At 44.8% G+C, this 27,726-nt stretch overlaps 1 protein-coding gene and 1 long non-coding RNA gene across 5 annotated transcripts in view; one reads left to right on the top strand and one right to left on the bottom strand.

Annotated features, from left to right (window-relative positions):
• LOC146507314 (uncharacterized) overlaps positions 1–27,726 on the bottom strand; it is a 192,811-nt gene that overhangs the window by 141,143 nt on the left and 23,942 nt on the right. The window lies entirely within an intron of this gene.
• Positions 1–27,726, top strand: part of tet3 (tet methylcytosine dioxygenase 3) — a 50,125-nt gene that overhangs the window by 5,073 nt on the left and 17,326 nt on the right. The window contains exons 1-3 of one of the 4 annotated variants that reach the window (XM_085180663.1): positions 7,287–7,791; positions 8,568–8,627; positions 24,588–27,510. In XM_085180663.1, coding sequence (XP_085036789.1) covers positions 24,636–27,510 — 2,875 coding nt within the window. In that variant the 5' untranslated portion in view covers positions 7,287–7,791; positions 8,568–8,627; positions 24,588–24,635. Of the gene's footprint in view, positions 1–7,286; positions 7,792–8,567; positions 20,131–24,587; positions 27,511–27,726 lie in introns of those variants that run through there. The other 3 variants (XM_085180661.1, XM_085180662.1, XM_085180660.1) reach the window with 3 other exon arrangements.

The following is a 27,726-nucleotide window of genomic DNA, read 5'->3' as shown; positions in this document are numbered from 1 at the left end:
CAGATCATTACATGATCACAAATGTCTTCTTAGTGATGTCCGTTCAGACGGATAGAAGGAACCTTTGCTGGACTATAAAGGGACGGACAGTTGCATGCGTCATATATGGAGAGTTTATGTTAAATTAGTTACTTTAGAGGAAAAATTCCTCACAATGTGCAAATAAACCTCAAATGACTCAGATATCTCGAGGTACTACATTTTATAAAGTGAAGCAATGCTCTGTATTATAACAAACAAAACAAACTGCTCGGTAGAAAAAATTCCAAAGCATTTATTTGCAAAAATTTGGACAAATTATATATATTTTGTTAATTTTAGAAGTAAAAAGAACAACTCCTGGACAACAGCCCCACTGGAAACTATTCTATTGGAACTAAATTGTTCACTCTGTTTTGAGTAGTCAGAAAAGTAGATAGATCTTTATCTACTTTAAATGTAGTTCCACAGTGGGAGTGTATATATGTTGTGTGTGATACTGATGGGTAATGTTGAAACCATCAAGGTTTTGCAAGTGTTGCAGTTTACATGAGTATTCTCCGTAAGATAAGGCAGTGAAAAAGTCAACAAGACAGTTGAGCAGACCGAGTGGACTAACTGTGACGGTTACCCAAGATTCCGGCAGTTGCCTGTGCTTTGTCCTTTGACCTCTTGAGGTTTTCAAATGAGGGTGGGGGTTAACTTTGGGCCGTTTTTTCTATTTGTGTGTGCGTGGGGGTGCATGTGTGTGTAAAGAAAGAGAGAGACAGAGTGCGGGCTTTTAAAAGTGCTCACTTGTGTGTGTTAATGGAAGTGCGCGCGTGGGACTATGTGTGTTTTTACATGCACCAGCATCTTAACCCAGGGGGATGGGCCGTAAAGTCAAGTAAGAGGAGGACGGGAAGATGCAGTAAATGGTCAGCAGTACTGGAGGGGGAGAAGCAGGAAAAACCTGAATAGGCTACAAAAGCATGACCGAGGAAGGAAAACACACTGCGTCAAAACAAGCACCTTGAATTTTTTGAATTTTTCCCAACAAATATGCCTAGAAAGACAATTGGATTTGTTTTCATATGCTTTATGATCATTATGAGAGAGAAGAATTTGCACACTAAAATAATAGAATTAAAAATTAATCATATACTGCACAAGCAACAGATTGTAGTGTTTAAACTGCACGCTGTCTTATAGTGTTGGAATGATAGCACCCCACTCATAATAACCAGGTTCCTATAGACTGTAATGTGCTTGACATGCCTCCATTTGCGCATACAAAACTCTCCGTGATGGGATTTTTGCTGTTGTTTTGGCACATACTATGTAAATAACACACCGCAGACAGTTTGTCTAGGAGTTTCAACTGACAGTCAAAATCTAGAGGAAAAGGTATGATGTTTGCTTAGCCACAAACACAAAATAATGGTTACTATCAGCACTCTTCTGGCCTGTCCTGTCTTGTCTGTTAAATGGCTTCTGAAGTGGCAGCAACAACCCATGAACAAAAACCATGCAACACTGCAGCTGAGCATGAAAACAGACAAATGACTCAGTGTTTTATGATGCCACTGTTTGGAGAAAAAAGTGCATGCCTTTGAGACAAAGATATGACGGGAAACTTTTTAAACTTTATATCTGAGTATAGCATCATGGTCAGGTACGATCTTACTACAGGCAGACAACAAAGTCAAGATCATCCCACAATTCCAGCAGAACAGCTGAGCTAAAGCTTAGCTGAGATCCTTATGCATTCTACTAGCAAATATTACATAGGGTGCACAATTTAATTTAGCTGACCTCCTGTTGCTGTGCACTGTGGAAAAGTCATACTACAAAAGTGTCTCATACCATTCACATCCTTGCTAACAATGAACTTTACCATGTACGTTAAACTGACAGAGAAATAACTTTGGTTGAGAAGTTTATCTATTTGTCTTTTAGGGCAATAGAAGTCTATATGTGCCATTTCTCTAAATTCTCTCACACTTATTGTTCAACCACCCATTTCACTAATTTACTCTGCCTGTATTTTCTGAGCCACACTAGTGGCTGAAAACATGCATATATTGATCTGTGCTTTGGTCAGTCCATTTTGGTCCCGACTGATGGATTTCAACAGCCAGTGGATGGATTGTTAAGTTTTTAGTGCGCACTTATTAGGTCATATAAGTACTGTTTCAATGTTGAATTAAACATCACTATTTGAAACCTGTTAATACAGGTTCAAATAGTGAGATCAGTCTTTGTAAACGTAATCCCTGGCAGCTAAAAGCTCAGACTTCAGACAGCTCTAAACAGTGTTTCAGACATTTTTTCTGCTTACTGGAGCACCACCTCCGCCTCAGGGGGTTGGGAAGCGTATCTGTAACCAGAAGGTCGGCGGTTCGATCCCCGGGCTCTCTGTCCTGGTCGTTGTGTCCTTGGGCAAGACACTATCGGGCTGATGGCGCGATATGGCAGCCTCGCTTCTGTCAGTCTGCCCCAGGGCAGCTGTGGCTACAACTGTAGCTGCCTCTGCCAGTGTGTGAATGCGAGAGTGAATGAATAGTGGCATTGTAAAGCGCTTTGGGTGCCTTGAAAAGCGCTATCCATTATTATGATTTTACATACATACACTTTGCATACACTGATCATGGTAACTAATGTCTTGGTAATTTTTTAAATGATTTCTTTCAACTGTTCTTTCTCCAGGGTGGAATAATTATAGAGCACACATCTTTACTGACCATAAATAATAAAAATTGGGCACACAAGTTTGGATTTATTTGGGATTTTCTCTAATCCACACAGGACATACAAGCTTAAATATATCAATTTAATGTTTCTGGCATAATTCTGGCTGGATATTTGACCTCTTTTCCTTGAAGAACTGCTAGGGTTCCTTTAAATTGTTTGGTTTCCTTGCACAGACTTAACTTTTTAGAACAAAACACAAATTTTTCAGTTGTGTTGAGGTTGGGGCTTTAAGAAGGGGTTCCACAAGCTTAATTTTAGCATGTTTGACCCATTCAAAAACCAGTTTAAATGTGTGTTTGGGATGATTGTCCCATGACGTTCAAGTATGTTCAGCTTTCAACCATCTAGCTGTGCATTTGAGGCAAAGTATTTGGAGATAGTCCTCCTTCTTTATTATTCCAACCACTTTGTGCCGTACCACTGGCAGCAAAATAGCGCCTGAGCATGATGCTACCACCACCATACTTGACAGTTGGTACGGTGTTCTTAGTTTTGAAAGCTTTACTTTTACTCCTCTAAACATTAGTGTTGTCATTATGATCTTTGCCTCATCTGACCCTAAAACCTTTCTCCAGAAGGCGTTTGGCTTGCTCATGTGGACACCTGCAAATTTTAGTTAAGCCTTGAAGATGTCGATTTTGGAGCATTGCCTTCTTTCTTGGTCAGCTTCCTCTCAGTCCATGATGAATGTAAAACTCGCTTCACTATGAACAGTCTTGAGTTAATGGCAGGCTTGTGCCTTGATTGATGTTTCCTGGGTTGTTCATAAACATCCTTACTAGTTTCCTGTCAGAGTGACAGTTTGGGTCTTCTTTCAGACCTTGGCAAAGTGACAGGTTCACTGATCCATGTCTTTAGCCAGTAGTGTAGTTCAAAAAATACTTTTGTGCACCCACAAAATTCAAGATAGAGTAAATCAATGAAATCAATAAATTCTTGTGTTTCTTTAAATCATTAAAAATGTATGCTGGACATTTTCCACCCTGGAAAAGGAAAAGTTTAGAAATCATTAAAAGCCACAAAAATCTGGATGTTGTGGTGTAATCATTTGCATATTTTTTTTCCTAGTCACTGCATTGTAAAACTGTGACTTTCCCTCTAAAGATCAGCGTGTCGGCATTAGCATTGCAAGTCAAAGCTCAGCCTAACAGAGCTGCTAGACGGACTAGACTCGTTAAAAAAGGCATGTGTGTAAAACTGGAACCAGATCTTATTGGTCGTGGGGGTATGCATTATTGAAAGTGTCAAATGTCAGCGAGTAAACAAAGTGTATATGTAGCATGAATTAGGAGGTACTACCAGTTTATGTTTACATTTTTCAGTACTTTTAGCTACTCCTTTATTTCCCACGGGGTGACCACAGTGGATGGATCTGCATGTTGGCACAGATTTTCTACCAGATGCCTTTCCTGATATAATCCTCCCATTATCCAAGATTGGGACCAGCACAAGGGTTACAGCACGATCTGATATCCTCGTGTTGGTGTTGTTCCCAGATCATTATACTAAAGGTTGTTCCAGGATCAACATTGCAAGTGACCAATCAGAATGTTGTGATGTCATACTTTTGCGACTTCGGGAAAAACCGGCGTAAAACAAAAAACTGTACTTAAGCTGCGAGAAACCGCCTTTGTCCGCCGATCAACGGACCCTGACCCTAACCCTTTAATAAACGCTAAGCAGAATTGATATTGTCCTTGCAACATTGGAATTTCATAAATGCACGAATGGGTTGGTGCGCAAAAGAATAACATCACAATAATGTGATTGGTCACTTGCAATGTTGAACCTGGAACAACATTTTCATGATGATCTGGGAACAACACCAACACGACGATATCAGATCATCCAGGGTTACACTAGGTGGTGACCCCTTGACACTAAAGATACACTAGCTTGTGATCCTATGTGTAAGGATAATGTGTTGACTGCTACATAGAGGAGCCACAGTTATATGGTTTATATTTCTTCATTTTTCGCCAAGACAGCAACACGGCAAGGGCCAAGATTCCATGTAGCCTTCAAAGCTATAAGGATATGCAGTGTTTTCCACAGATTCATTCAAAAATGATCTCTTCTGGAGGCTCAGAAGATGTGCAAAAGATGTGGCCATCCATTCATCATTCATTCGTCAGTATCCCTCCCCCGCAGTCCCTCTATCTCTGCCGTCTATCTTCTGTATGGATGCAGCAGCTGAGTTCCTGACTGGCTGCGAACCGCATCCTCCATTCTCTCCCGCGAAACTGCAGCTCACTGTTGCATGTGGATAATGTGCTTTAAAGGCTTTCTTTCCCTTTTAAACCCCTCGAGACAGGTGACTGTTATTGTTCATGTGAATGAAGTAGAGGATTAGGGTTCATAGAAGGATGTGGAGCATAAAGAGCTGGAGTGCCTAGCCCAATCAATGCTATTAATTCGACTTTGTCTAATTGCAGGCCAGCTCTGCCCTCCACCTGCAACCTCGTGAAATTTAGACAACACACAATCAGAGGAGCTTTAATGAGCCTCTCTGTGGTCTGTGTGTGAAATAAGTGTGTTTGTATGACTCTAATTGCAGGTGGCAGCGAGAGGCAGGACCTGTGTGAATGAAGCAAAGTTAAATGAAGGCATGTATAGTTTGGGATTATGGCACTGTCTGGGGCTGTGATTATGCTCTGTCAGCGACTACCAGGTGTCTGCTGGAGGATGGTAAAAAAGACTAAAGGGGGGAGGAAGGTTTGGTGTTTGGAGAGATGTGGTGGATTATCTTCTTCCTCTTCATTGTTTAAGGAAACATCCATCCAATTCAGTCAAAGCTTGTCACCATATAGCAGAGGATGAACTTCTTTGCAGCTCTGCTAATATTTCTACTCCTACTATAATCAATGCTTTTGCTTTGTTCTCTATAGGCGTTTTCTTTATTCCCACAGAAACAGATTCCATCATCTACTATCTGTCTCACCACGCTTACTCGTATTCCTGCCTTCACTAATGCACCTTGTGCTACCTACTACTGGCTAAAGTGCGTCTCCTATGCTGGCCTACCTGTAACGAAGCAAATTAAAGCCAAGCAGCCACTCGCGCTGTCCAGCTTGCGACCAACGCCACTCTGCTCTGACATAAACACACACATTCATCCACACACGTGGCCCCCCATCTGACGTAAGCAGAGGGGATTTCCCGTGCCATACGAGTGCGCAAACACTACAAAATGCTGTGTCACCGTGTGGCTGCCTCGCCTTGCCTCGCCTCACCGTGCCGCACCGCCCTTCAGCTCCCTCTCTGCCTTTTTCTCTCAACTCTCCCTCCATCTCTGCCCACCTCTCGCTGTCTGTCCATTTTCACCAGGCTGCCTGAACTTTCGCTCGCTTTGTCCCGTCTTTGCACAGTTTTCTAATCCATCAGCTGCCTTTTTTCTTTTCCCCCCCACTGTCTCATATCATTGCCTATTTGCAGAAATACATCGCTGCCCTCTTCTTCTTTTTAATCGTTGCTTAACTTCCCGTTTCATATAAAGTTGATTGGTGAAAGTGCATTCTGGTTGCGGTATCCGATCGCTGATTTAGACCGAACAGTTCCCACGCACAGACACGCGCGCACTCTCCGATCCTGTTGGTTTTCGGAGATGATGTTCAGGACTCGTGCTGATGTTGAGTTTAAAAAGATCCAATCCAGACATGATCTTTCATACGCAGAATATAAACATTATGAGCGCAGGCCTTCGAAATATGCTCGGCGTGTCTTTTACACAGAGACCGTAAAAAGGAGACGCAAGTTCCTGGCAGCCCTTTAAGCTCACGTTTGCATGTGAACACAGCTGCAGGTGATGATTTGCGATGCTGTTACAGGAGCGCACAACAGCATCGCTTTTAACAACAGCACTTCTCTTGCTTTGAGTCAGCACACTGGGCTTTGCTGTGTAATTTTGCCCATCAGAGCGGGGGTGTCTGCTGTCTCCGAGAGTGTTTGTGTGTGTGAGAGTGTGTGTGGGTGCATGCATGCGTGCACTGTGCACTGTGCAGTCCAGTCCACTTATTGCAGGCAGCCCTGACACAGATGGTGCTCGGCAATACCACATACCAGAGGCATTGTTTAGGGAAGGCCAGTTTCAGGAGATAATTGACAGGCATAGAGAGGACCCATCCCCCCCACATCACACACACACACACACACACACACACACACACACACACACACACACACACACACACACACACACAGCCAGACACACACCTCCCGCCCACCTTCACTTTGTTTCTTTATGTCTGCCATTCTTATATGGTGCTGCACACACACAAACACACACATGAAAACGCAGACCCTTTCTTTTTCCTTTTTTTTTTTTTTGACCTGCTCTTATTTTTTCTCTCTCACTCCGATCTCTCCCTCTCTCCCTCTCTCGCCACCCTCACACGCTCTCCTTCGGTTTCACCCTAGCAGCAGCCCAGCCGGGACTCTGATTGGTGGACGTGCTGCCTTTGTGTGCTATCTCTAGTGTGACGTCTCTCCGGCGAGCTGTGTATATGTGTGTGTGTGCATTTATCACGAGTGTATATGTTTGTATAGAAATAGAGAGGGGGGAGGGGGTGGTCGAGGGGACATTCACAGAAAGAGAAGAGAGAGAGAGAGAGAAATATCAGCAGGAAGGAAAGAGCGATAGAGATCGTTTAGAAAAAAAAATCCCTCTTGTATGTGTGTGTATGTGTGTATGCATATGAACGTGTGTGTGTGTGTGTGCGGTAGACCTATTGGCATACGAGCAGGAGCGAGAGAGAGAGGGAGGGAGGGAGGACGGGGGTAGAGCAAGAGAGAGAGGGAGAGAGAACGTGCGTACGAGGGCTCATGTAAAGCCAGAATAAAAACACAAGATGGCTTCCTGAATGGGCTGCTGCAACACAGACGGGAGAGAGAGAGACCGAGAGACCGAGAAAGAGGAGTGGAGCGATAGAGAACGAGAGAAGGAGAGAGAGAAGAAAGAGAGCGAGAGAGAGAGATTGGGCTGAAGGAGAGAGAGAGAGAGAGAGGGAGCCGGAGTCTTCTGATGGGGATTCGGCCAGCGGACGGAGGAGTACAAACCGAGGCAGCTCAGAGGCTTGGAGGGTAAATATTCATCACTCCAGACTATTTTAGGATTGATAGGTGGGTGGGTGGGTGGGGGCGTGGAGTGGTGTGGTGGGGGTGGTGGGGATTTGGGGTGGGGGGGTGGGGGGGTATTGGAGGTTGGCGGGACTCAGCTCGAGACACAACACACAATTTAACATCGGGGTCGTGTAGACAAGAAGGTTTTTTCTTTGAGGGGGGGGGGGGGTGCTATTGTTTTCCAATAATAATAATGATCAGCCCTGCTTTGATCTACCGTTTCCATCTATTCCATGCCTCTCTCACTTAACCCGTCCACTTTGGATTCTTTCGCCTTAAGATTAAAAGGGGGGGGGGGGGGGGGTATGCTGACATCAGATGATCAGACATATATATATCAGAAAGGTTGCACCAAGTCGGGATACAGACATTACATAATTCTATAACTGAAATCGAATCTATTTTGCGTCTCTCGTTCGCCGTCCTGGCAGCAGAGGGAAGTGCCGGCTCACTGTTTGAGCAGAAATCAAAGAAAACAGATTTGTGCTTTTTGATGGTCGCTGAGGTTGACAGGAATGGGATGAAGAGACTGCGGATGGCAGAGCCCGTGTGCCGTTGTGCACAGCTGTAAAGGTGGCACATTAATGCTCAATGATGAGTCTTTTTGAACAGGCCCTTGTCGCATTATTCTATTGATTCTTATTCTTCCCCTCCCTCCCTCCCTCCCTCCCTCTCTCTCTCTCTCTCTCTCTGCCCCCCCCCCCCCCCAATCCCTGTTCTGTTGAATGACTGTAAAGGTGGAATATTTGGACGACAACGGTCAAGGCTGCTTGGGAAGCCCAGAACTGGCAGCTGAGGTAAGAGATGACACTTGATGGGTGGGTTTGAAATAGTGTTTGTGCCCATGTCTGTCGTCTGCGTCTATGCATAATCACTGCTCGTTTGCTGCTGTTGGATGAGGTGTTAATGTCACGGTTAGTCAGCCCAGTGATCACTTCCTCTTCTCAGTCTGTCTGTATCTGTTTGCCTGTTCTTTAAAAACCAAACAAAAAAAACTTGATTACGCATGTGTTTGTAAGAGTTGCTTTAACCAGTTGTAACTGTTACACAGCTGTGACTGTCCTCGCTCTGTCGCCGGTATGTCATGCTCCTCTCCCCGGCGGATGCCGCATTATCCCTCGTATCATCTCTAAGTGGAATATAGTTGTGCCAGATCCCTCGTCTCGTCTTCACACCCGGTCTTTGCCGCCTGGAAACTGACTCTGTTTAATACAGTCGCTCCGAGTTTATCTCTGAGGCGCGCCAAGTTAAAGCGCCCTTACTGATGAAGTGGCGGCATCCTCAGTTTAAAGCGTCCCACGCTGCCCGCTGATTGGTGCCAGAGCAAGGCATGTGTAGATACAAGAGGCCGGGGAAAGGAGGAGGGGAGGAGGAGGAGGAGGAGGAGGAACTCTGCACGTTGGCTCATGAGCTGTGGAGGCCGTCCTGCTTCTCCTAGGTTCTGGAGTCAAATGAGGTAAAGGGAGTAAAAGTTAGTGGGTCACGCATGCGTATACGCAGATGATTGTCGGGCGTAGTAACCTGTGGCGTGTCGCTGCTGAGTGCTGCTGTTGCCTCAGTTCGCCGGTCCGGGGCACACTCGTCTGTTTATGTGGAAAGACATGTGGACGGGCAGCGTGCGAAGTTTCATAAAGGAATTTACTGAACATCAAACAATTGTCTGAGTTCTAAGAATCTTGTGAAGTCCTCTCCCAAAAGGGGAAAAAAGACAGCTTTGATCTGACTTCTGTCACGTGCGCCGAGAGCGACCTGAAATCCTAGACGAGCGAAATAGATTCACCTCCACATCTGCAGTGATATATGTCAGTGAGTTTCAAATGTCATAAATAGGGTTAGCATGGTTCTACGGTCTACTTTAGCTTACCTCTAAGCTGCTTTAATCCCAATCCATATGTGGGCAAGCTCTTTATCTGCAAGGTATATACGACCATCTGGTTTAAAGGGGGAATATAATCTTTTTTGTGTTTAACAAGTTTCTCTGCCTTTATAGTTGTCCTGAGCTCCTGTTTGCAGAGGGTCATGGTTGCTGTGCGTATCCTGGGTGGAGTGTTTATCTCGACCAAGATCTGTTTTCTTGTCAAACATTTCCCTGGTCGCACACAGGCAAACACAGTCTACACCCAACAGACCGAGGGCACCATTTTAGAAAACTAAAATAAGCAGTTACAGAGTATCATTAGGCATGTGCAGCCCCGAGAACATTAAACAAGATGGTTTGAAGTGAGTTTGACAGCAAGTTTGTTTTTCTGCTGTTCAGGAAGCAAAGCTGAATTGAGAGGTGTACCACAGACAGACAGACTGCGCTCGTGTGATTTCTTTCTTTTCTTTTTCTTTTTTTTTTCCACCCTATGCACAGGATTTCCTCTTTATGCACGAGGCGAACTTCACACAGGTGGGAAACGAGTCAGAGACAGAGTAGAAACCCTGACGCTGCTGCGTACGTGACGGCACATGGAATGTTTATTAATCACTCGTCGAGCTTTGGAATCCCCGGCCTCATCGGCGAAGGGTTAATACTGACCTAGTTTCCGTGGCAACACTGAATGTCTGATGACATCATTGCTTTAATTTTAGCTGGCGTTCGGCGTCCAAGGTTGGTCACGTGACCAGCTAGCCGGCACCACATGTGCGTATAGTGCGTGTGTTTGTGTAGTAAGTGGTTTGGTGTATAGTACAAACTCAGGAAGTGGAGGGTTTGACATCACCTCTTCCATTCAGTGTTAGCTTTCGATGTATTTACTGTTCTGTGAGGTTTCCACTCAGTCAGTAAAGAAGTGCAGCTAATGGTTTATTCAAATTTGTGTAAACTGTGACTGTGAAGAATTCTCGTAGTTGGTAGACTGGCCTACTTTGAACAGATCTTTCTTTTAAACTTGTTGATGCTTTATTTTGGGCATTTGTTATGTTATGTAACAACATTAGTTTTTTTTTTCCCAAGAAATGAAAGATGCATCTTTACTTCCTGAAAATACAAATTGTATTATGGGAAGTAAAGACTATTTAAACAAAACTACCAAATGGGTTAATAATAACATAGCTTCTGCAATCAAATGCACATTATTGTGAAACAAGCCACTCCTCCTTTCTTTGTGTTTTGCCAGACTTTGTAGTATTTTTTTTAAAGCGGTCTTTAAAAATGCAATAGTTCTCCAGAATTTCAGAAAGGGTTTGTTTGGACAGAGGCTGCTTTTTCACTTATTTCTTCAGGATAAAAAAGGTTGAACCAGTATTATATCTAGTTAGAAAGAGCAAATTTTAAATTGTTTGTAGGCAGCCTGTCACAATATGACCCAATTTGTTCACATTTTGTGAGTTGAATCTATAAAAAATGTCGAGGATAGCACAGTTTGACTGGGAAAAAATAGTATTTTTGTACCAATAGCAGATTCCCAAGAGCCATCAGCCAAAGGCAAGGAAAAAAATCCAGCAAAGACCTGACACAAGACCCGAGAGATGCATCTAGTCCTGAAATGTCTTATAAAATAATAAATCCAACTTTTTCACACCATCAATATGGATACAGGAGGTCAGGAGAAAGGTACAGCAGTGAGCGTCTACTTTATCTGTAAAACACGTTAGAGGCTCTGTCATGGTTTGAGGCTGCATTTCAGTCAGCAGTGTTAGGGATCTTGTCAAAATTGATCATAATATGAACACAGAAAAGTACGTTTCATTTTTAATCCACCTTGCAATACTCTCTGCAGACAATTACAATGATGCCAAACACACTGCCAATGCAGTAAAAGCATACCTGGATAGAAAGACACATAATGGCAGTAGAACACAAAAAGTAGAAACATCCATAAAAGTGATCTGAATGTCATTCAAGAAACCTGGAGAACTATTCCTGAAGACTACCTAAAGAAATGATAAGAAAGCTAGAAGCAAGAAAGAATAAAGATGGCCATACCAAATATTGACTGTTAAGCTTTTAACAACCTCAGTTTTAGGGAACTTTTGAGATGGATACCTCATGAGTAAAACCTCTTTCTGAATGTTCTGAATTAGATAGCGAGCTTGAAGCAATCCCGTGTGCCTTATGTATGAATTCTGGTTGTGTTTACTGACCTCGAGACGATTTTATGTACACGACGCTCGAAAATCTGTCAAATGTTTTAGTACAACTTTGCTAAGTTACGAAGCCGCACCGCTTGATAGATTGTTGGAGCATTACGACTATCGTAGGTAGCTTTGTGTTTTCACAGAAAATCCTAGCTTGGGTTTAAATATTCCTGAATACGGCAGCTGTGGCTCAGGATCAGGAATCATCAGGCTTAGGACGGAGAGGCTTGGGGGTTCAATCCCTAGTCGCTCCAGAGCCCGGAGTTGCTCCCAGTGCATTCATCAGAGTTTGGATGTTCTACTAAAGCGAATGAAACATGTTGGATAAAGCTGAGTGCTCAAGTATCACTCAAAGAACTCTACTTGAGTAGTAGAGCAGAAAAGTGCTGCCTAAGAAGGGCTGGGCCATATCATACCGTTCACGGTAATACTGGTATAATGTTGGGCAACAATAAGAAAATGAAATCTCGCGATAGAATATGGGTAAAACGCACATGCGCAGTGCCTTTGTTTTCATACGCACATGGCGGGAAAACCATGGCAGAGAATGAGAAGGGCGAAAGTGGATCGTTAAATGAAACGGATGAATCAGAATTGGTTTGTAAAAATGCTGCAACTTCAGTGGTGTGGAACTGGTTTAGCTTTCCGTCAGATACACAACAAAGCACTATTTTTGGTAGCACATGCTAGCGGGCCGTCGTTATTACCGTGTTGTTTAGAAAATACGACACACTTAAAATCAATCCTTTGATTTTTCTGAAAATCGACAGTGCCCCTTATAATCCCGTGTGCCTTATGTATGAATTCTGGTTGTGTTTACTGACCTCGAGACGATTTTATGTCGTACACGGCGCTTGAAAATCTGTCAAATGTTTTAGTACGACTTTGCTAAGCTACGAAGCCGCACCGCTTGATGGATTGTTGGAGCATTACGGCTATCGTAGGCAGGAGCCCCGCGGAGTGATACGTACTGTGCTTCAACATAATATTACCGTGTTGTGTGTGTATAACCTCTTTTTAAGTTTTGTGGATATTATACATGGTTATGCTGAGGATATGTCGGCCAGTTTCCACTGGAAATGCCTTTTGGTTAAACTGTCAGCAAGGAATTTGCATTTGCACTGTTAAATTTTTATATAACTTTAATGCACATAAAAAACAGCTGCTTGTTTAAGTGAAAATACATTGATGGGGTTTTTTTTTTTTTTTTTTTTGCACTAATAAAGTTGTGGAGTTGTAAAGTGTTTTGTCTAGTGTCAATTACATCGTCAGTTATATCCTTATCACAAATTTTCAAATGTATATCGTGATAAATATTTTTGGTCATATCGCCCTGCTCTACTTTAGATGCACTGGTTGAAAAGTAAATGTTCGCCGAGATTGTAAAAGAAAAAGCACTCCCAGGATTTCAAAACATCACATCTCATAGGTCCTTGTGGAATTTGATGTGACATTTTAATTTATACAGTCACCAATAATTGCCTCACTTGTATGCAGTCATTAAGGACTTGCAAAACCCTGAACTGTTGTCATGTTTCATTTCTAATTAATGACAATTAGCAGACATTTCTCTCGGCACTGCCTCGCTGTGCTGCTTTGGGTTTCTGTTACTAGTGACCAAACCTGGCGGGGGCTTGGATTGGTATCCTGCGAGCGCGATGAGTTGCAGTCGGTGGCATCGTTGGTGGTGTCTAATGTTAGAGCGAGGTTGTCATCCGCACGGTGCCGCAGTTAATAAAAAATGAATGGAGGGAGAAGGGGGAGGAGTCATCAGCTGTTGCTTGAGCTTGAGCTCGAACTCTCGCCTCTCTGGCGGCTGCTCTGCTGCTCCCACTGGGCACCCAGTTTAAACAATCCTGAATCCCACTGCTGCCAGACGCTGCCAGGTTTTATGTAATACAGCCCAACAGCTGTGGGAGTTTTCATGCCATAGTATCAAAACACACGCACGAAAAAGGACGATATTAAAGAACAAAGTCTATAACTGGAAACATACAATAAAAGCGCCGCATCTTCCCAGTTTCCAGTAGTTATCTGTTATGAGCCCAGCTTTCACCGGAATGATTAAAAATACACGCTGAACCTTCACATGTGTGTTGATATAGACCATCAGCAAACACAGTGAAGGCTTTCTTGTTTTGCCACGGTCGAGCACTGGCCCTTTAAGTCTGGCTACGCCTGACTTGAACATATGGGAAGCTAATCTTAGCCCGAGTCCTGAGAGAAAGACAAGGCTGGCAACCAGCCACCGTGCAGGGGCTGAGGCAGGTTTCTGTTGCTTTATGTCTTCCTCGCTCTCGAGTCTTAAAAATTAATATTGCAACCCAAAAATCATTACCAAGCCTCTCAGTCAGTGTTTCACCTGTCAGAAAACACTCTGTCCATTTTTACTGCTGCGTTCTGTTAATGATTACATCACTGTCCAAACAAATCTGACCCACTCAGCTCTTTTCAGCACTTGGCATACAAAAGGCGAGCAGGTAGCAGTACGCAGTGTTCTTTCACAGGTCCAAACCGTTCTGAACTCACTTGTTTTTCATTCATTTCCCTTCACCCTGTTTGTCTCAGGTCCAAAAACTTTCTGATAGCACATTCTGTTCTGCTCATTGATCCTGCTGTTGTTCAAATCCTGAAGCACAAAGAGCTGTCTCTTAAAAACAGCCCCCCCTTCCTCTTCTTTTTGTGGCTCCACCCTGCTTAACAGCCTCTTACCCGGCACCACCTTTCCCATTTTTTTTCCTCCTCTCCTCCTTCGCAAGCCACTCCTCCATTTCTCTTTGTGAGGAATAGCGAGGGGTGGGGTTTGACGGGGGATAGGCGGGTAGGCCTTCCCCCAGCTGGGCAATTCGTGCTGACTTGCACGTGCCAAATGTCAGGAGGTATGACTCAGACTTGATATACACTACGCCGTGGTGCAATCTACACCTAAACATACCCTGAACTTAACACCGTCCTGGCTGAGCGGGGGTTTGGCACGAGTGTGTTTGGACACCAAGCTAAAACAAAGAGAGAAACAGCCAAACAGACAGGTGCACAGATGAAATTAGGTGATGCTTGAAAATGAACAATAGGTAAAGAGTCTTGTTGCTCAAGTTACAGTTACAGATGCAGTTACACATACTCAAACAGGCAGTTTTCTCATTACTGTTTTTATGTGTTTTTCAGAAAACCAGTTATGACTAAAAAAAACTAAACCCACATGCTCACGCACACACATGCACACACACACACACACACATGCACACACACACACATGCACACACACGGATGATCTGATATCGTCGTGTTGGTGTTGTTCCCAGATCATCATGAAAATGTTGTTCCAGGTTCAACATTGCAAGTGACCAATCACATTATTGTGACGTTATTCTTTTGCGCACCAACCCATTCGTGCATTTATGAAATTCCAATGTTGCAAGGACAATATCAATTCTGCTTAGCGTTTATTAAAGGGTTAGGGTTAGGGTCCGTTGATCGGCGGACAAAGGCGGTGTCTCGCAGCTTAAGTACAGTTTTTTGTTTTACGCCGGTTTTTCCCGAAGTCGCAAAAGTATGACATCACAACATTCTGATTGGTCACTTGCAATGTTGATCCTGGAACAACCTTTAGTATGATGATCTGGGAACAACACCAACACGAGGATATCAGATCATGCCACACACACACACACACACACACACGCATTTTGTAGATTGTATTGTAAAAAATGACTAAAGTACACGGAAAATAGTGTAGTGTTTTGAATCATAAGAGAAGCATTAGAATATACATACAGGACTTATTATGTAAATAAAAGTTCACATAAATTCTCCATATGTTGCTGTATCTGTTCTCTGTCTCTAGATAGAAAGGATACAGAACACATTCAAAAGTCTCCCCTCCAAAATATGTTATGATTACGACCTTGGTGCTAAATATAATGTGCCCTATGGTCTCTGGCCCCTCCCCACCAATAAACCCAGTGACCCTCAGTGGACTGTGTGCATACTAGTGTGTACTCTGTGTGTGTGTGTGTGTGGAGAGAGTGGAGAGAGCTCATTAAAGCATGCCTCTGCATTTGTTGACAGTGTGTGTGCATGCACTGGAGCGTCTGCGTGCATGTGAGCAGTTTGGAGAGGGGGGCGGGAAGTGAAAGATAAAGAGATGTGGATCAAAAAAAAAAGAGAAAGGGAAGGAGGGAGGTGCACACAGTGTGTCAAATCCGATGACCTTGATGCCATTAGAATGCGGGACAATGTGTGCTGGGGATGGGGGCGCACAGAGGTGGATAGAGGAAATGGAATCAGCTGACAGGAAGTGATGTTAGGGGAGGCAAAGGACCCTTGTGTCATGCTCCTGTGAGTTTGGTCACTGCTGGAAACAAATGTTTCTTTAAAGCACGTCTAACAGTGAAATCGCAAGAATTCAACTGCCGGACTGCCTGAAAAGCAAACATTTTGTTCTCTGTCGGTATGCTTCATTCACGTACACCTCCCACTAGCGAGGTGCTGGCAAAAACAAAAGTAAATTGAAAAGCTCGTTTCACTGTTCGAGGGTTCTGTGTCAGGACTTCGTTGAAAAGAAGAGGATGACTCAAGCTTTACTCATAAGCGAGCACACACAGTGCTGAGGATGGACTTTTGTTGTCAGTCATCCCTCCTACAACCTAGACCTTTCCTCCGTGCTGCTGAGAAAAAGAGCGAGAGCCTGAGAATTGAGAGGGAGAGAGAGCGATGAGGGCGTGCAGTAACTCATCCTGGATGATAAATGTGACTACACCGTGAAATGAAGTGATCGATGAGGAGTCTTCGTTACCTCTCCCGTGTGTCTCTCAATGCCGAATTACAGGTTTACCGTAAGTGCGATTTCATTTTCACTTAAATGTCAAGCTGCGTGGATTGTTGTTGTCATGTCAAATATCGGGTAACCTCGATGACTCAAAACTTCGCTTAAAGGCACGACTGCCCTGCACTTCTAACGTTCTCTTTCACCACGCTACAGTTGTGCTCACGAGGTGACTTCGCACCAGCTCTGTTGAACAAACCTGAATGGCAGCATTGGAATCCACGAATCGCACGCCAGCATCTTAAAGCGACAACGCGCTTTTCTGCCGTTGCTGCTTCGCTTCGGTAGATTTCTATTCTTTTTGTCAGAGATGGCCAATCCAATAGTGGTGAAGATATTTTGAGCAATGTCTTATGTGAAATGACACCGATGTAAGCTGATATGAGTCATCAAAGAGGACATGTGCTTGAATCAAGAGCACTCTTACTGTAAATTACTCGTGCCTTCTGACATGGAGCAAACTGTGTCAGCTTACATGCTGTATTTACAGTGTGGGCACATCATGTGTCGGAAACAGCTGAATCCCTTCCCTCATGTTGGTGTTTTGGTCAAACAGCGTTTCTTTGTTTTACTCAGCTGTGAACGTGGACAGTGAGTCAGGCAGAGTTCATGTTTATTAAGTTCTCTTTCATCCTCTTTGCCTCGCTCTCCAAATTTTGGATATAAACTATGGAAGCGCTAACTTCACATAAGACGGGACTGTTTAAGGAGTTCGGGAGATGTCTAAAATGAGGAAGTGTGCGTACAGAACAGATTCAGGGGTTAAGCCAAATGCTGAGCGAGAAACGCTGTGTCACTACAGTCGGGGGAGTGAGCGAGTAAACACCAGCCAGCCGGGTGAATAAAAAGAGCGTGCTTTCTGAGCTTCAGTTTTTTTGGTGTGGTTTTGGTGATGGTGGGCATGTGCTCGGGATGACACGCGCCCACCCAGTGGTGGAGGCAAGCGTCCTGGTGGGAGACACTGATGACGACGACGGTGACGGCACAGCTACGTCACCGCCACATGTGTTTCCTACCTCTCTCGCTCACTATACTCTCCCTTCCCACTCATTGGCCCTCCCTGGTCACGTGACCTTAATGCTCTACTTCTCCTTCCCCTTCCTTTTTAGACGGCTCGGGCTGTGTTTCTCTTTGGGATTGACGCTCATCTGCGTGTGTACATATGAAATTGTGCGGCAACAACGAGACAGACCGTGTGTGCAATTTTACAGCGCCAGAGAGCGAGCGCGTGAGAAAAGTGTTGGAACGGTAATGCAATAAGCGATGCTGGATGGAGGCAAAAAAGCTCGGGAAACAAAACAGTAGAGACGAATTGAGAAAGAGAGAGAGAGAGAGACAGGCAATGGCAGATTGAAGATGCCAGAGAAAATGAGAGACCAGGAGAGACAGGGAAAGCCAAAGGAAGTGAAGCAGGGAAGGGCTACAGAAGTTAATCCAGCCACAGTGCAGTGTAGCTCACACATGCTCAGTAATATAAGAGAAAAACACTACGCAGGAGCTGACAGCGATCTGCATGAGGGAGACGGCCATAATACCCAACCTCCTCCTCCTCTTCCTGGTTAAATCTTCTCCAAAACTCCAGCAATGTAGGAGCGAAGAGAGGACCGCAGAGCCGGTCAGCCAGAGGCGATGACGGCGTTCATAATGATAATGCCAGTGACAGCAAGGAAAGGCGACAATGGTGAGGAATGGGAGAACGTTGTCACACGCTGGCGGACGGGCAGGACAGAAGCCATCGACGAACTGTGATTAGTCGGCTCCTCGCGGTCTTCATTCGGCAGCAACCTCCTGACCCTTTTTCTGTTTGTGCCACTCTCGTACCTCTGGTTACAGAATCAGTATCACACGAACAGCTGATCAACTCTGCACGTTTCAACTGTGTACTCCACAGATTTCCCTCTTCCTATCTCCACTCTGTTCCTCTTGCTCACCGATGTTGAAGAGTCGTGCCCTTCTCACTCTCCATTGCCCAATCCGGCCGTCTTGCTGCTTTACCCCTGAGCACATAGGTCTTCTTTCGTTTGCTTCCCAACATCTGCAGGAGTGAGTTGACATCATAGAGTGTTGGTGATTTCTTTTAAACCAAGTGACCCTGAGCTTCCTGCAGTCGGAAGCCTTCTACTTTGTTCGCGTCCTTTGGATCTTGGATTAAAGGGCCGGCAAGAGCGCCAGCAAGCCTCTCCCTCTCTTGCGAGAGCATCCTAGAGGATCTGTTATCAGTCACAGGTGTAGGTCTGAAGCTTTTCCTGTCACACGAGGAACAGGGAAGCGATGTGAATGCGGACGGGAACGAAATGGAGATGGAACAACCATCATCGGTGGTTTCTCCTTCGGCCCGCGGTGGAGCCCAATCTAGATGGAGCAAAAATGTCCGCGGAGGAAAAAAAACGGATGTCGTTTACAAAAGGCATAAACAAGGAGTGTAATGATGCTTTTCTCTGCTCCCTTTTCTCTCTTTCTTTTTTTTTTCCTGTGTTGATGCCATTGCGCGATGAGATTGCGTTTTCGCTTGCAAGCCGCTGGTTTGCCTCTGCGGTCGAAAGCAGAGAAGCTGTGTCACACTCAGAATTGCCAGTATTGGGCTTATGGCGATAAACAAAACACACACACACAGACAGAGATAGAGCCTTATATGTAGCATAATCTAATGCAGCAGAGCACATAATGTGGAATGGGTGTGGATAGAGACCGAGAGGGGTTTTCTCACTGGTAAGGAGCTCTGCTGCACTGTTTCCAAGGCTGCTGCTGCTGCTAGCAACTATCCCCCCACCGCTCTCTGTGTTTCTGCTCACTGCGCACTCCTCCATTCCATTCGTACGTGCCCGCTGTGGCTTAGATAATGGCCTCTCGCTCTAAACACACACTGAAAAGCGCGAGAGAGAGAGAGAGAGAGGGGAGAGGAGATGGAGGGAGAGGCTGCGCGAGAGGGAGGGCAATGGAGGGAGGGAAAGAGAGAGGGGAGGAGGAGGAGGGGAGGTGAAGGTGGGGGCTGCGAGGAGAAGCCGACTGCATCTGTAGTGAAGAGAAAGAAAGAGGATATTGAAAAAGGGAAGGGAGGAGCAGACAGAGATAATGAGAAAGGAAAAAGCAGAGAACAGAAAGCGCTGGTCATAAGAATAGGCAAGAGAATGAGAAACGTGTGCGGTGTGCTGGGGGGAGGTGTGCGCTGTGCGTGCGGCTGGCCGTGTGTGAGTGCATTTATGTGTGTGTCACCGCTTGCTCTGTCTGCGCGCCGCCCGGGCTGGGAGAAATAGAAAGAAAAAAAAAAAAAAAACGAGGAATACAACCCCCCAACAAGGCCAGATCGCTTGTGGACTGCTGCTGCACCGGCAAGCAATTCTCATGCTACTCTCTGTTTCCTCTTCTGCTCCCCACTCTTCGACCGGCAGCCCCGTCTGGACGTCCAGGACGACGTAAGTACGCGTTTGCTGTGTCCTAGAGGCTCTCAGCCAGCTTCATATTGTCAGGGTCTCTGCTTCATGTTCGGCACGACAGCAAAAAGGGGAAGGGGAGGGGGTGGGAGAAGAAGGAGGAGGATAAGAGGGAGGATGGGTTGGTGTTGGATTTAGGTTCAGCTGTCTACTCACAGGCTCTCGCCACCGGCGCCGCCGCCGCCACCTCTACTATCCTCGCATATTCTGTCTCCTCCCTCCAGTGTCAGGGTTAAAGAGCACTCTCACAAACAAAACTGCACAGGCTTGTCTCGTTTAAAGGGCTCCCGGACTCAAGTGTCTGGTCTACCAGGTTCTACAAGGTCTAAGCCAGTTGGGCTGGTTGGTGTTTTTGGATACACTTTGTGCCGTTTTTGTGTGTCAAGTCTGCACAAGTGTGTTTGTGTGCGACACAGAGAGAATACAACAGGCTATGTCGTGGTGTAAATATTTGCAAAAGCACGTGGTTTGTGCAGTTTGGGCAGCCGGGTAGGTGTGAAGCGGTGCAGGTGTCAGCGCAACATTTCACAATCTGGACTGGTTTTAGATCGACTAAGTTTTGTCAAAAGAGCCTTTAATGTGTGTGTGTGTGTGTGTGTGTGCGGTGGAGGAGGGTTTGGGTTTGTTTGCCGTCAAAGCTCAGCGAAGTCCATTTGTTCCGGGCGTTCAGCTTCGAACCCCTCTGACCTTTCTTTTGCTGCGTTTTGTGTGCACAACTGTGAAAAAAGGAGGAAAAGAGAGTGTCAGTGTGTGACTGTGCGTGATTGTGGGTTCGTAGGTTATGCAGTCTTGCAGTCGCTGTGTTTCAACACACTGCAGTTCTCATAACTGCACGCAGCTACCTCCACCCCCCCTTCCTCTTTCCCATCTGATGCTACTGATAGTAAAAACATGGGGCCTCTCACGTATTGCATGCCGGCTGTTCGCTGCACCCTCCTCTAAAACTCTCCGGTTTCCAAACCCGCTTCACCTCTCACCCATAACACCAGCAACCCCCCCCCTGGGAGCCCCCTGCTAGACACCCAGTACAGAAAGTGAATTCAGAAGGCTTACAGAATGTCCAGTAATTAGCCACTTCAAAGGCTCATTTCAATAATATTCAAATGATGGGGAAGCTGGACATCAGGCTCACTTCTGCTACCGCACACTAATGGATCTACAAACTGAAGCCCTTTTCTTTCTTTCTTTTCTTCTGGTGGGGATGATCTAATACTGGGTGATTCAGATCTACTTACATTATATATTTAAAAGTGTATGCATAAAACAAATAACGTCTTCCTCTGCGACATGATCTTCAAGCATCTTCTAGTTTTTTGGGCTCTTTAAACTGAACACAACTGCACAAAGCATGCAGCAGGTGCGAATTGAAGCATTTCTACTATTTACAGTAATACAGCCTGCAGACTTCCCTCTGTGTTGTTAGCACATCTAATGTAGTCATATAGTGCCACTGTTTCCCCCTCTCGTGAACCTCTGAGCAAGTTCAAATGCAACAACATGAACTCTGTCAATGATTTCTGAAGCTGCCCTTGGATTATCTTTGTTTGCTTTTCTTCTCTGCTGGATTCATTATAATATAATCTACAAGGAACTAACCTGAAGACTGAATGGATTGTACACTCACTGGTTTTATTTGCAAACCACATCTGGACTTAATGTATTAAGATCACTGAGATTTAGACAAATTTAACAACATAACTTTTGAAAGATCGACACCACTTTACATTTTGTTCCATTGTTCAAGCAGACTAAAATAAAAAGTTTGAAAATGTATTTCAAGATGAGCAGGTTGGCATTTTGACTTGGAGGAAAAGAGATAACAGTATAGAGCTGCAATCTCTGAAAAAAGGAAGTCAAACTATGAAAAACCTCACAGCCTACAGTCATTTTAGATATGGAGAAACCAGAAATCAGAAATGAAAACTTGTGAATCAAATTCCTGAACTGCTACACTAATGTTTGAGAAGCACATGGTTTATAGCACAAGCCACTGTCACTACATATATGTACATGCTCAGTGATCATGTTTCAACAATGTGGAAACACTGAAAGCTTAAAATGAGTAATCATCACACAAAATGTCCCTAAAAATGGCTTGCTTTGACTTGAGATGGATGTCATAGTAACTAATGCAGAAACAATAAAGCACAGATTTAAAACTGCAGCAGTGTTTTAATTGTCCTGTATCTGAGTTGACCCTCTGTACTGTAGCAAGCTGAGAGGGGCAGTCACTTGGGATTCTGGACAGTTTTGTGTCAGAGAAAGCAAAGACTCGTGGAACTGTTTATGTTATTGAATTAAAAAAGTGCTATCATGGGTCAATTTCTGTGCAGTGTTATGTGCAATATGTGGCCATTAGTAATGCGCATTTACTGTATAAATGATAACTTAAGCTATCCTCCTATAGCTGTTGGGTGCTTGATGCTTGGGAGTGTCTGTAAATTATTGAATTAAACTAGTGAATTTGCTTTTTCAACCACTTCCCATGCAAGCCCAGCATCAAATCAACTGTGAAACCTGACTTGGGAAGTATTGTGCCTGCTTAATCTACTAAGCGCGCGTGATCAAGCCAAAAGACCACATGATAACAATCTATGATCTGAATCATAAAACTAATCAATAATCACATGATTAATGTTGCATGTGGTCACTCAGATGGAAAACCTCTTAAACCTCTTAAAGTCTGACTCACAAATGTATGAGTTGTCTTTTTGCAGCCTGTTTTCATGAGGCCTCTTTGCATCACATTTAAACACACCAGGCAGACTTCACTTTATGATGTGCAGGGTTTCTGTTGTGAAGTGTGTCTTTTAACACAAATCACATTCTTTTCCTAAATGTTAACAGGGACTTTTGTTACACTTATCCAATAAGTGGAAGCACAGATGAAAAGAGAGCGCAACGAAATGAATTAAAGGGACAACAAAGCAGCACACAGTAGGAAAGATTCAAATAAGATGCAAAACATGGTCTCCTGATATTCCTGTTCCTGTACATCTCTGGGTGTAGGACATAGGACTGCCACCAAAAGTTAAAACCAGCCACTGGTGTCCCACATAACAGTGTTGCTTAAATCACAAAAACAGAAAGGTTTTTGGTCTTATTTTATACTGAAAATTCTGGTTCAGAAGCGGTGACATGGAAGCAGATTGTTTTCAGTTTGCTTCTGTTTTCACTATTTGACCTTCCCCAACTTCCTAAAAATAGAATGGGTCTTTAAATAAGCATTTATCACATGATACATGTGTTCACTGTGAGCATATCCAGTGTGTATTCAAACTAAACACCAGTGCATACATACAGGGGTTAAAACCCTCTGTGTTGGTGTCATGACAAAATAACTGTATTGTTCAATCATGAGGTTGTGTTAAAATGTCTCTTCACTCTTGAACAAAGGACACCAGTATTTTGTAAATCCACACTTGGTCAGCAGTTCTCTCAGATAAATCTCATGACTGTACTTTCAACATCCATAGCAGTTTGATCTTTGCTCAGCTTGATTTATATCTACTGATGAGTAGCTGTTAGACAGGAGATTATCTTTAGATATTCAGGCCAATTTGGGTTTACCATTTAAGGTCTTGTTTCAGAGGAAATTAATTTTGGTCTTGTAAAAAAATGAGTCTACAAACCTAGTAAACAGAGCTGTGCTGCACACATCCAGGCACTTAGTATATAAAAGAACTGAAGACATTTCTTGAAGTGAAGGCCATAAGGAATCCAGTTCTTCACTATCTGATTTGATTTATTATTTTATAATTTACATTTATAAATTATAAACATTTACATGTTCTAATCAAGTAATTGTGTTTCTGAAAAGCTACACTAAGCATTTGACTTGTTTCCCTTATTGGTTTCTTGAGATAAAAGAGTAAAATGCTGATAAGTCCTCAGTGTTTTTTTTACATTTCCAGTAATAAATTATGAAAACAGTCCAAGGATGTGGATTTGTACTGCATTTTCTTTTCTCTGTGCTTCCCACATCTGGCTCACAATGTCTCCTAACACCACTGCCTGCTTTGTATAGCCCAGTTGATCTCAAGTAGAACGTCCATTTATAAACAACTGTGGAATTTTGTCACGTGACCTGTGACTTACCAGTTGTAAAATAAGCCCACTGAATATGGGAAGAGTTAATTCAGTTTACACCAGCCTTACTGGTGTGACCCGGAGAAACTTTATGCTATGCATGTGTGAGAGGTGGGTGGCAAACTCTGGATGAGAGCTGGAAAGAAGGGAATGGAGTCTGGGATTACTGGGTTGATACTCATCCAAGGAATACTGTAATAGTAACTACTGAATGCCATGAGTACATTTAGTAAAGGATAATCTAGTTTAGCACAATTACTATTTTAAAGCCATACCTAATGTGTACGATGTGCATCTGAATCCATTGTTTTTCACATCCTCATTACCTGTGCTCTGTGTTTGTCTTTCAGACTGTTCACAAAGTTACTTCAGTGGATGGCCCCAGAAGTGGAGGCCAGATGGAAATTGGGTCACATGACCGCCTCCAGGAAGGCGCGCTGAGCCTGGAACTGGCCAATGGGGTGAATCAGTACCCTAATGATGGTGAGCCATCTATAGAAACAGAGCAGCAGTGTGCAGAAAGCGTGCTGCCAAGGCAGTGCTGGGTGCCTGGACATGGCAAGGTCAGCGACACCCAACAACAGCAAACGTGTGGTGCAACCCCTGCTGAACCTGTACACCATGCAGACATGGAGGATGCTCACAATCTGGTGGCTTTTTCTGCTATTGCTGGCTCACTGCCTCATTCTTCCTCCTCTTCCTGCCACCTCTTGCAGGCTACTACAGCCTATTTGTATGAGAAGTTTACCCAGGAAACAGGCGCTGGGAAGGCTCAAGCTAGAATCTCTGCAAGGGCTCCTGAGGGTAGCTGCCCACCTTCAGAAGACCTGGAGACCTTACAGAAAGCACTGAGCCAAGCAAAACATGGACACAAGCCTCCCAATTGTGACTGTGATGGGCCTGACTGTCCAGACTACCTTGAATGGCTGGAAAAGAAGATAAAATTAGCAACCAATGAGGATCAAGGCTCCCACAAACTGGTTGATACTCCCTCACATTTACAACCTCGCATAGAGCAACCCCATTTGCTGCATCACTCTCAGACCTACCAACAAGTAAATGGTGGCCACCGTCTGTCTATTTCATGCTCCCAGCAGCAACAGGAAACCCGAGGCCCTCACCCAGATCAAGTGTCCTGCTCCAAACCACCGATTCCTTGCTCGCCACAGGTGCTCTCCATAGCCAAGGAGAAGAACATCAGTCTTCAGACAGCCATCGCCATAGATGCTCTGACACAGTTATCTGGTACTAGCCCACAAACTGCCTCTACCCCCTACACAAATAACCTCCATCACCATCAACACAACCAAAACACCACATCTCAGCCTCTTAATGGCATTGGCATGATCCTATCCTCTTCTGGCACCTACTCATCTTCTTCACGCTCTCAGTCTGTCCCTCCAGGACTACAAACTAGCCAGCAGGCCCTAGAGTCATGTGAGCACCACAGACCCCAATCCCAGGGCCATCCACCCCATGTTACCCCTGTCCAGTCCTCTACCTCTCCCTTCCCGTGTCAGGGAAAACCACCAGGCTTCAACCCGAATCCCCAGCAGTGGCAGCAAGCCTCAGGCACAGGATCTGAACACAGAAATCCATGGATGTGTGTGAAGTCTGAGCCTCAGTCTCACCTTGCCACTGCACCTCATAGTAGCTCAGACCCCATGTCAGAGCTCAAACAGCTGCTTGGTGACACAAGTAGCAAGTTTAGCAAAATTCCTTTTAAGCTTCCAGCTTCGCAACAACTTAGCTTGAACCAGAATGGGACTGTCCAGGCCCAGGATAACCCGGCATTGGTCAGGATAAAACAAGAGTCAGACTCTGCTGACCACTATCATCACCCTGCCTCCATGGGACATTATGGTATGGCTAATGGTCAGCACCAGGGTCAGCACTACCCTGGCACTCCCATCTCTCCTGGCCAAGCAGCCATTAGCCACTCCACTCAGGCAGCTCTACAACAGCACCTTCACTACAAGAGGAATCTTTTCTCAAACCACCCCTCTGGCTTTGGAGGCGTTGGCCCACGTGGGCCTCTGGCTTGCCAAAATTTGAAAAAATGGTGGCCACAGATGGATGCAGAGGCCCTGTCACATCTGGCCATCAAACAGGAACCCAAGAGGAAAAAAATCAGCCAAGGATCTCCTGGTCTTAAAGCTATGACTGAGACGTTTTTGGGTCCTCCCCTCCCCAAACCCAAACAGATAATCATCAAGAAGCCCAAACAGAAAGCCTCCATGCCAACCTTTCTGCCTCAGACTCAGATCACCATACAGAAACCACCGGTCCACATGATGGACAGATCCGCACCCCTGGCCAAACTGCAACTAGGTTCACTCGACCAACTTCCCCTCCACAGTAACTTCACTCAGGCTGCTGCTGCTGCAGGCCTCCCTGCCCCAGCCCAATCTCAGGTATCCATTTTCAATTCCTCAATGACACCCACTTCCACTGTTTCTGTTCCATCAGAAAACACTCCAGCCCAGCTGGGCCCTCTACTCCCACCTGTGGGCCTTGCAGCTCACAATAAGTCAGAAGAGATGGGCAGCCTGGCCTCCAGTAATACCAGCACCATGACACCTATGACCTCCACATCCTCACCCAGCACCTCAAATGTACCAAGCGTCTTTAACTTGGACCCGAAGTACGAAGAGTTGATCCGCCAGTTTGAGGCTGAATTTGGGGACTCAGTTCCAGACATATCTGCCAGTCAGCCCGTGGAGGAGACTGCTACAGCCCCAAAGTCAGGGAATGAATCCCTGAGCAGTCCTCAGGACCTCAGTCCTGCATCATTATCCACCTCCCAGCCACTTCCCTTAATTTCCACAAGTCAACCCACCCCCACACCTCATCGAGATCATCAGATGGGAATGAGCAAAGATGAGTCCAGGACCCAAAGTGAGGCATCCTTGAGCCAGGCATCTGCAGAACGCCCTATGGAGATGCAGCACAGGGAGTCTGTTCAAGTTCCTCTGAAACAGGAAGATATAGTGGAGAGGCAGCAGCAGTCCAGAGTGGTGCAGGATACTTTTAGCATGCCAGCTTCTCCGCTGTCAAAACGAATGAAAATTGAATCCTCTGGTGATATAACAGTATTGTCCACCACCTGCTTTTCTGAGGAGGACACACCAACTAAGGAAGGTGTGCCCTCTTCTCCATCTCTCAAAGGCTTCCTGGACTCTCCTTTACGCTATCTTGACACACCCACTAAGAGCTTGCTAAGTACTCCTTCCAAGGATCTTCAGGCAGAGTTTCCCACCTGCACCTGCGTGGGTAAGTTTTTGCATCAGTCTCAGCCTCTGCTGATGGTCACACAGCTTACTTTCCATCCACAAAGTGCATTTCAGACACAAATTAGAACTAGTCTAACAATAATCAGTCTTCTGCAAACATTACTTATTAATCTCTGACTAGAGATCAATTTGAGTCTTTGTCAATTTGAGCACATTTCATTGTCTTTGGAAATGTTTTATTCCTCCACTAAAGTAA

The sequence above is a fragment of the Neolamprologus multifasciatus genome, chromosome 12 (assembly GCF_963576455.1).
Source record: "Neolamprologus multifasciatus chromosome 12, fNeoMul1.2, whole genome shotgun sequence".
NCBI lineage: Eukaryota > Metazoa > Chordata > Actinopteri > Cichliformes > Cichlidae > Neolamprologus > Neolamprologus multifasciatus.
This window is presented reverse-complemented; position numbering and strand designations above follow the sequence as displayed.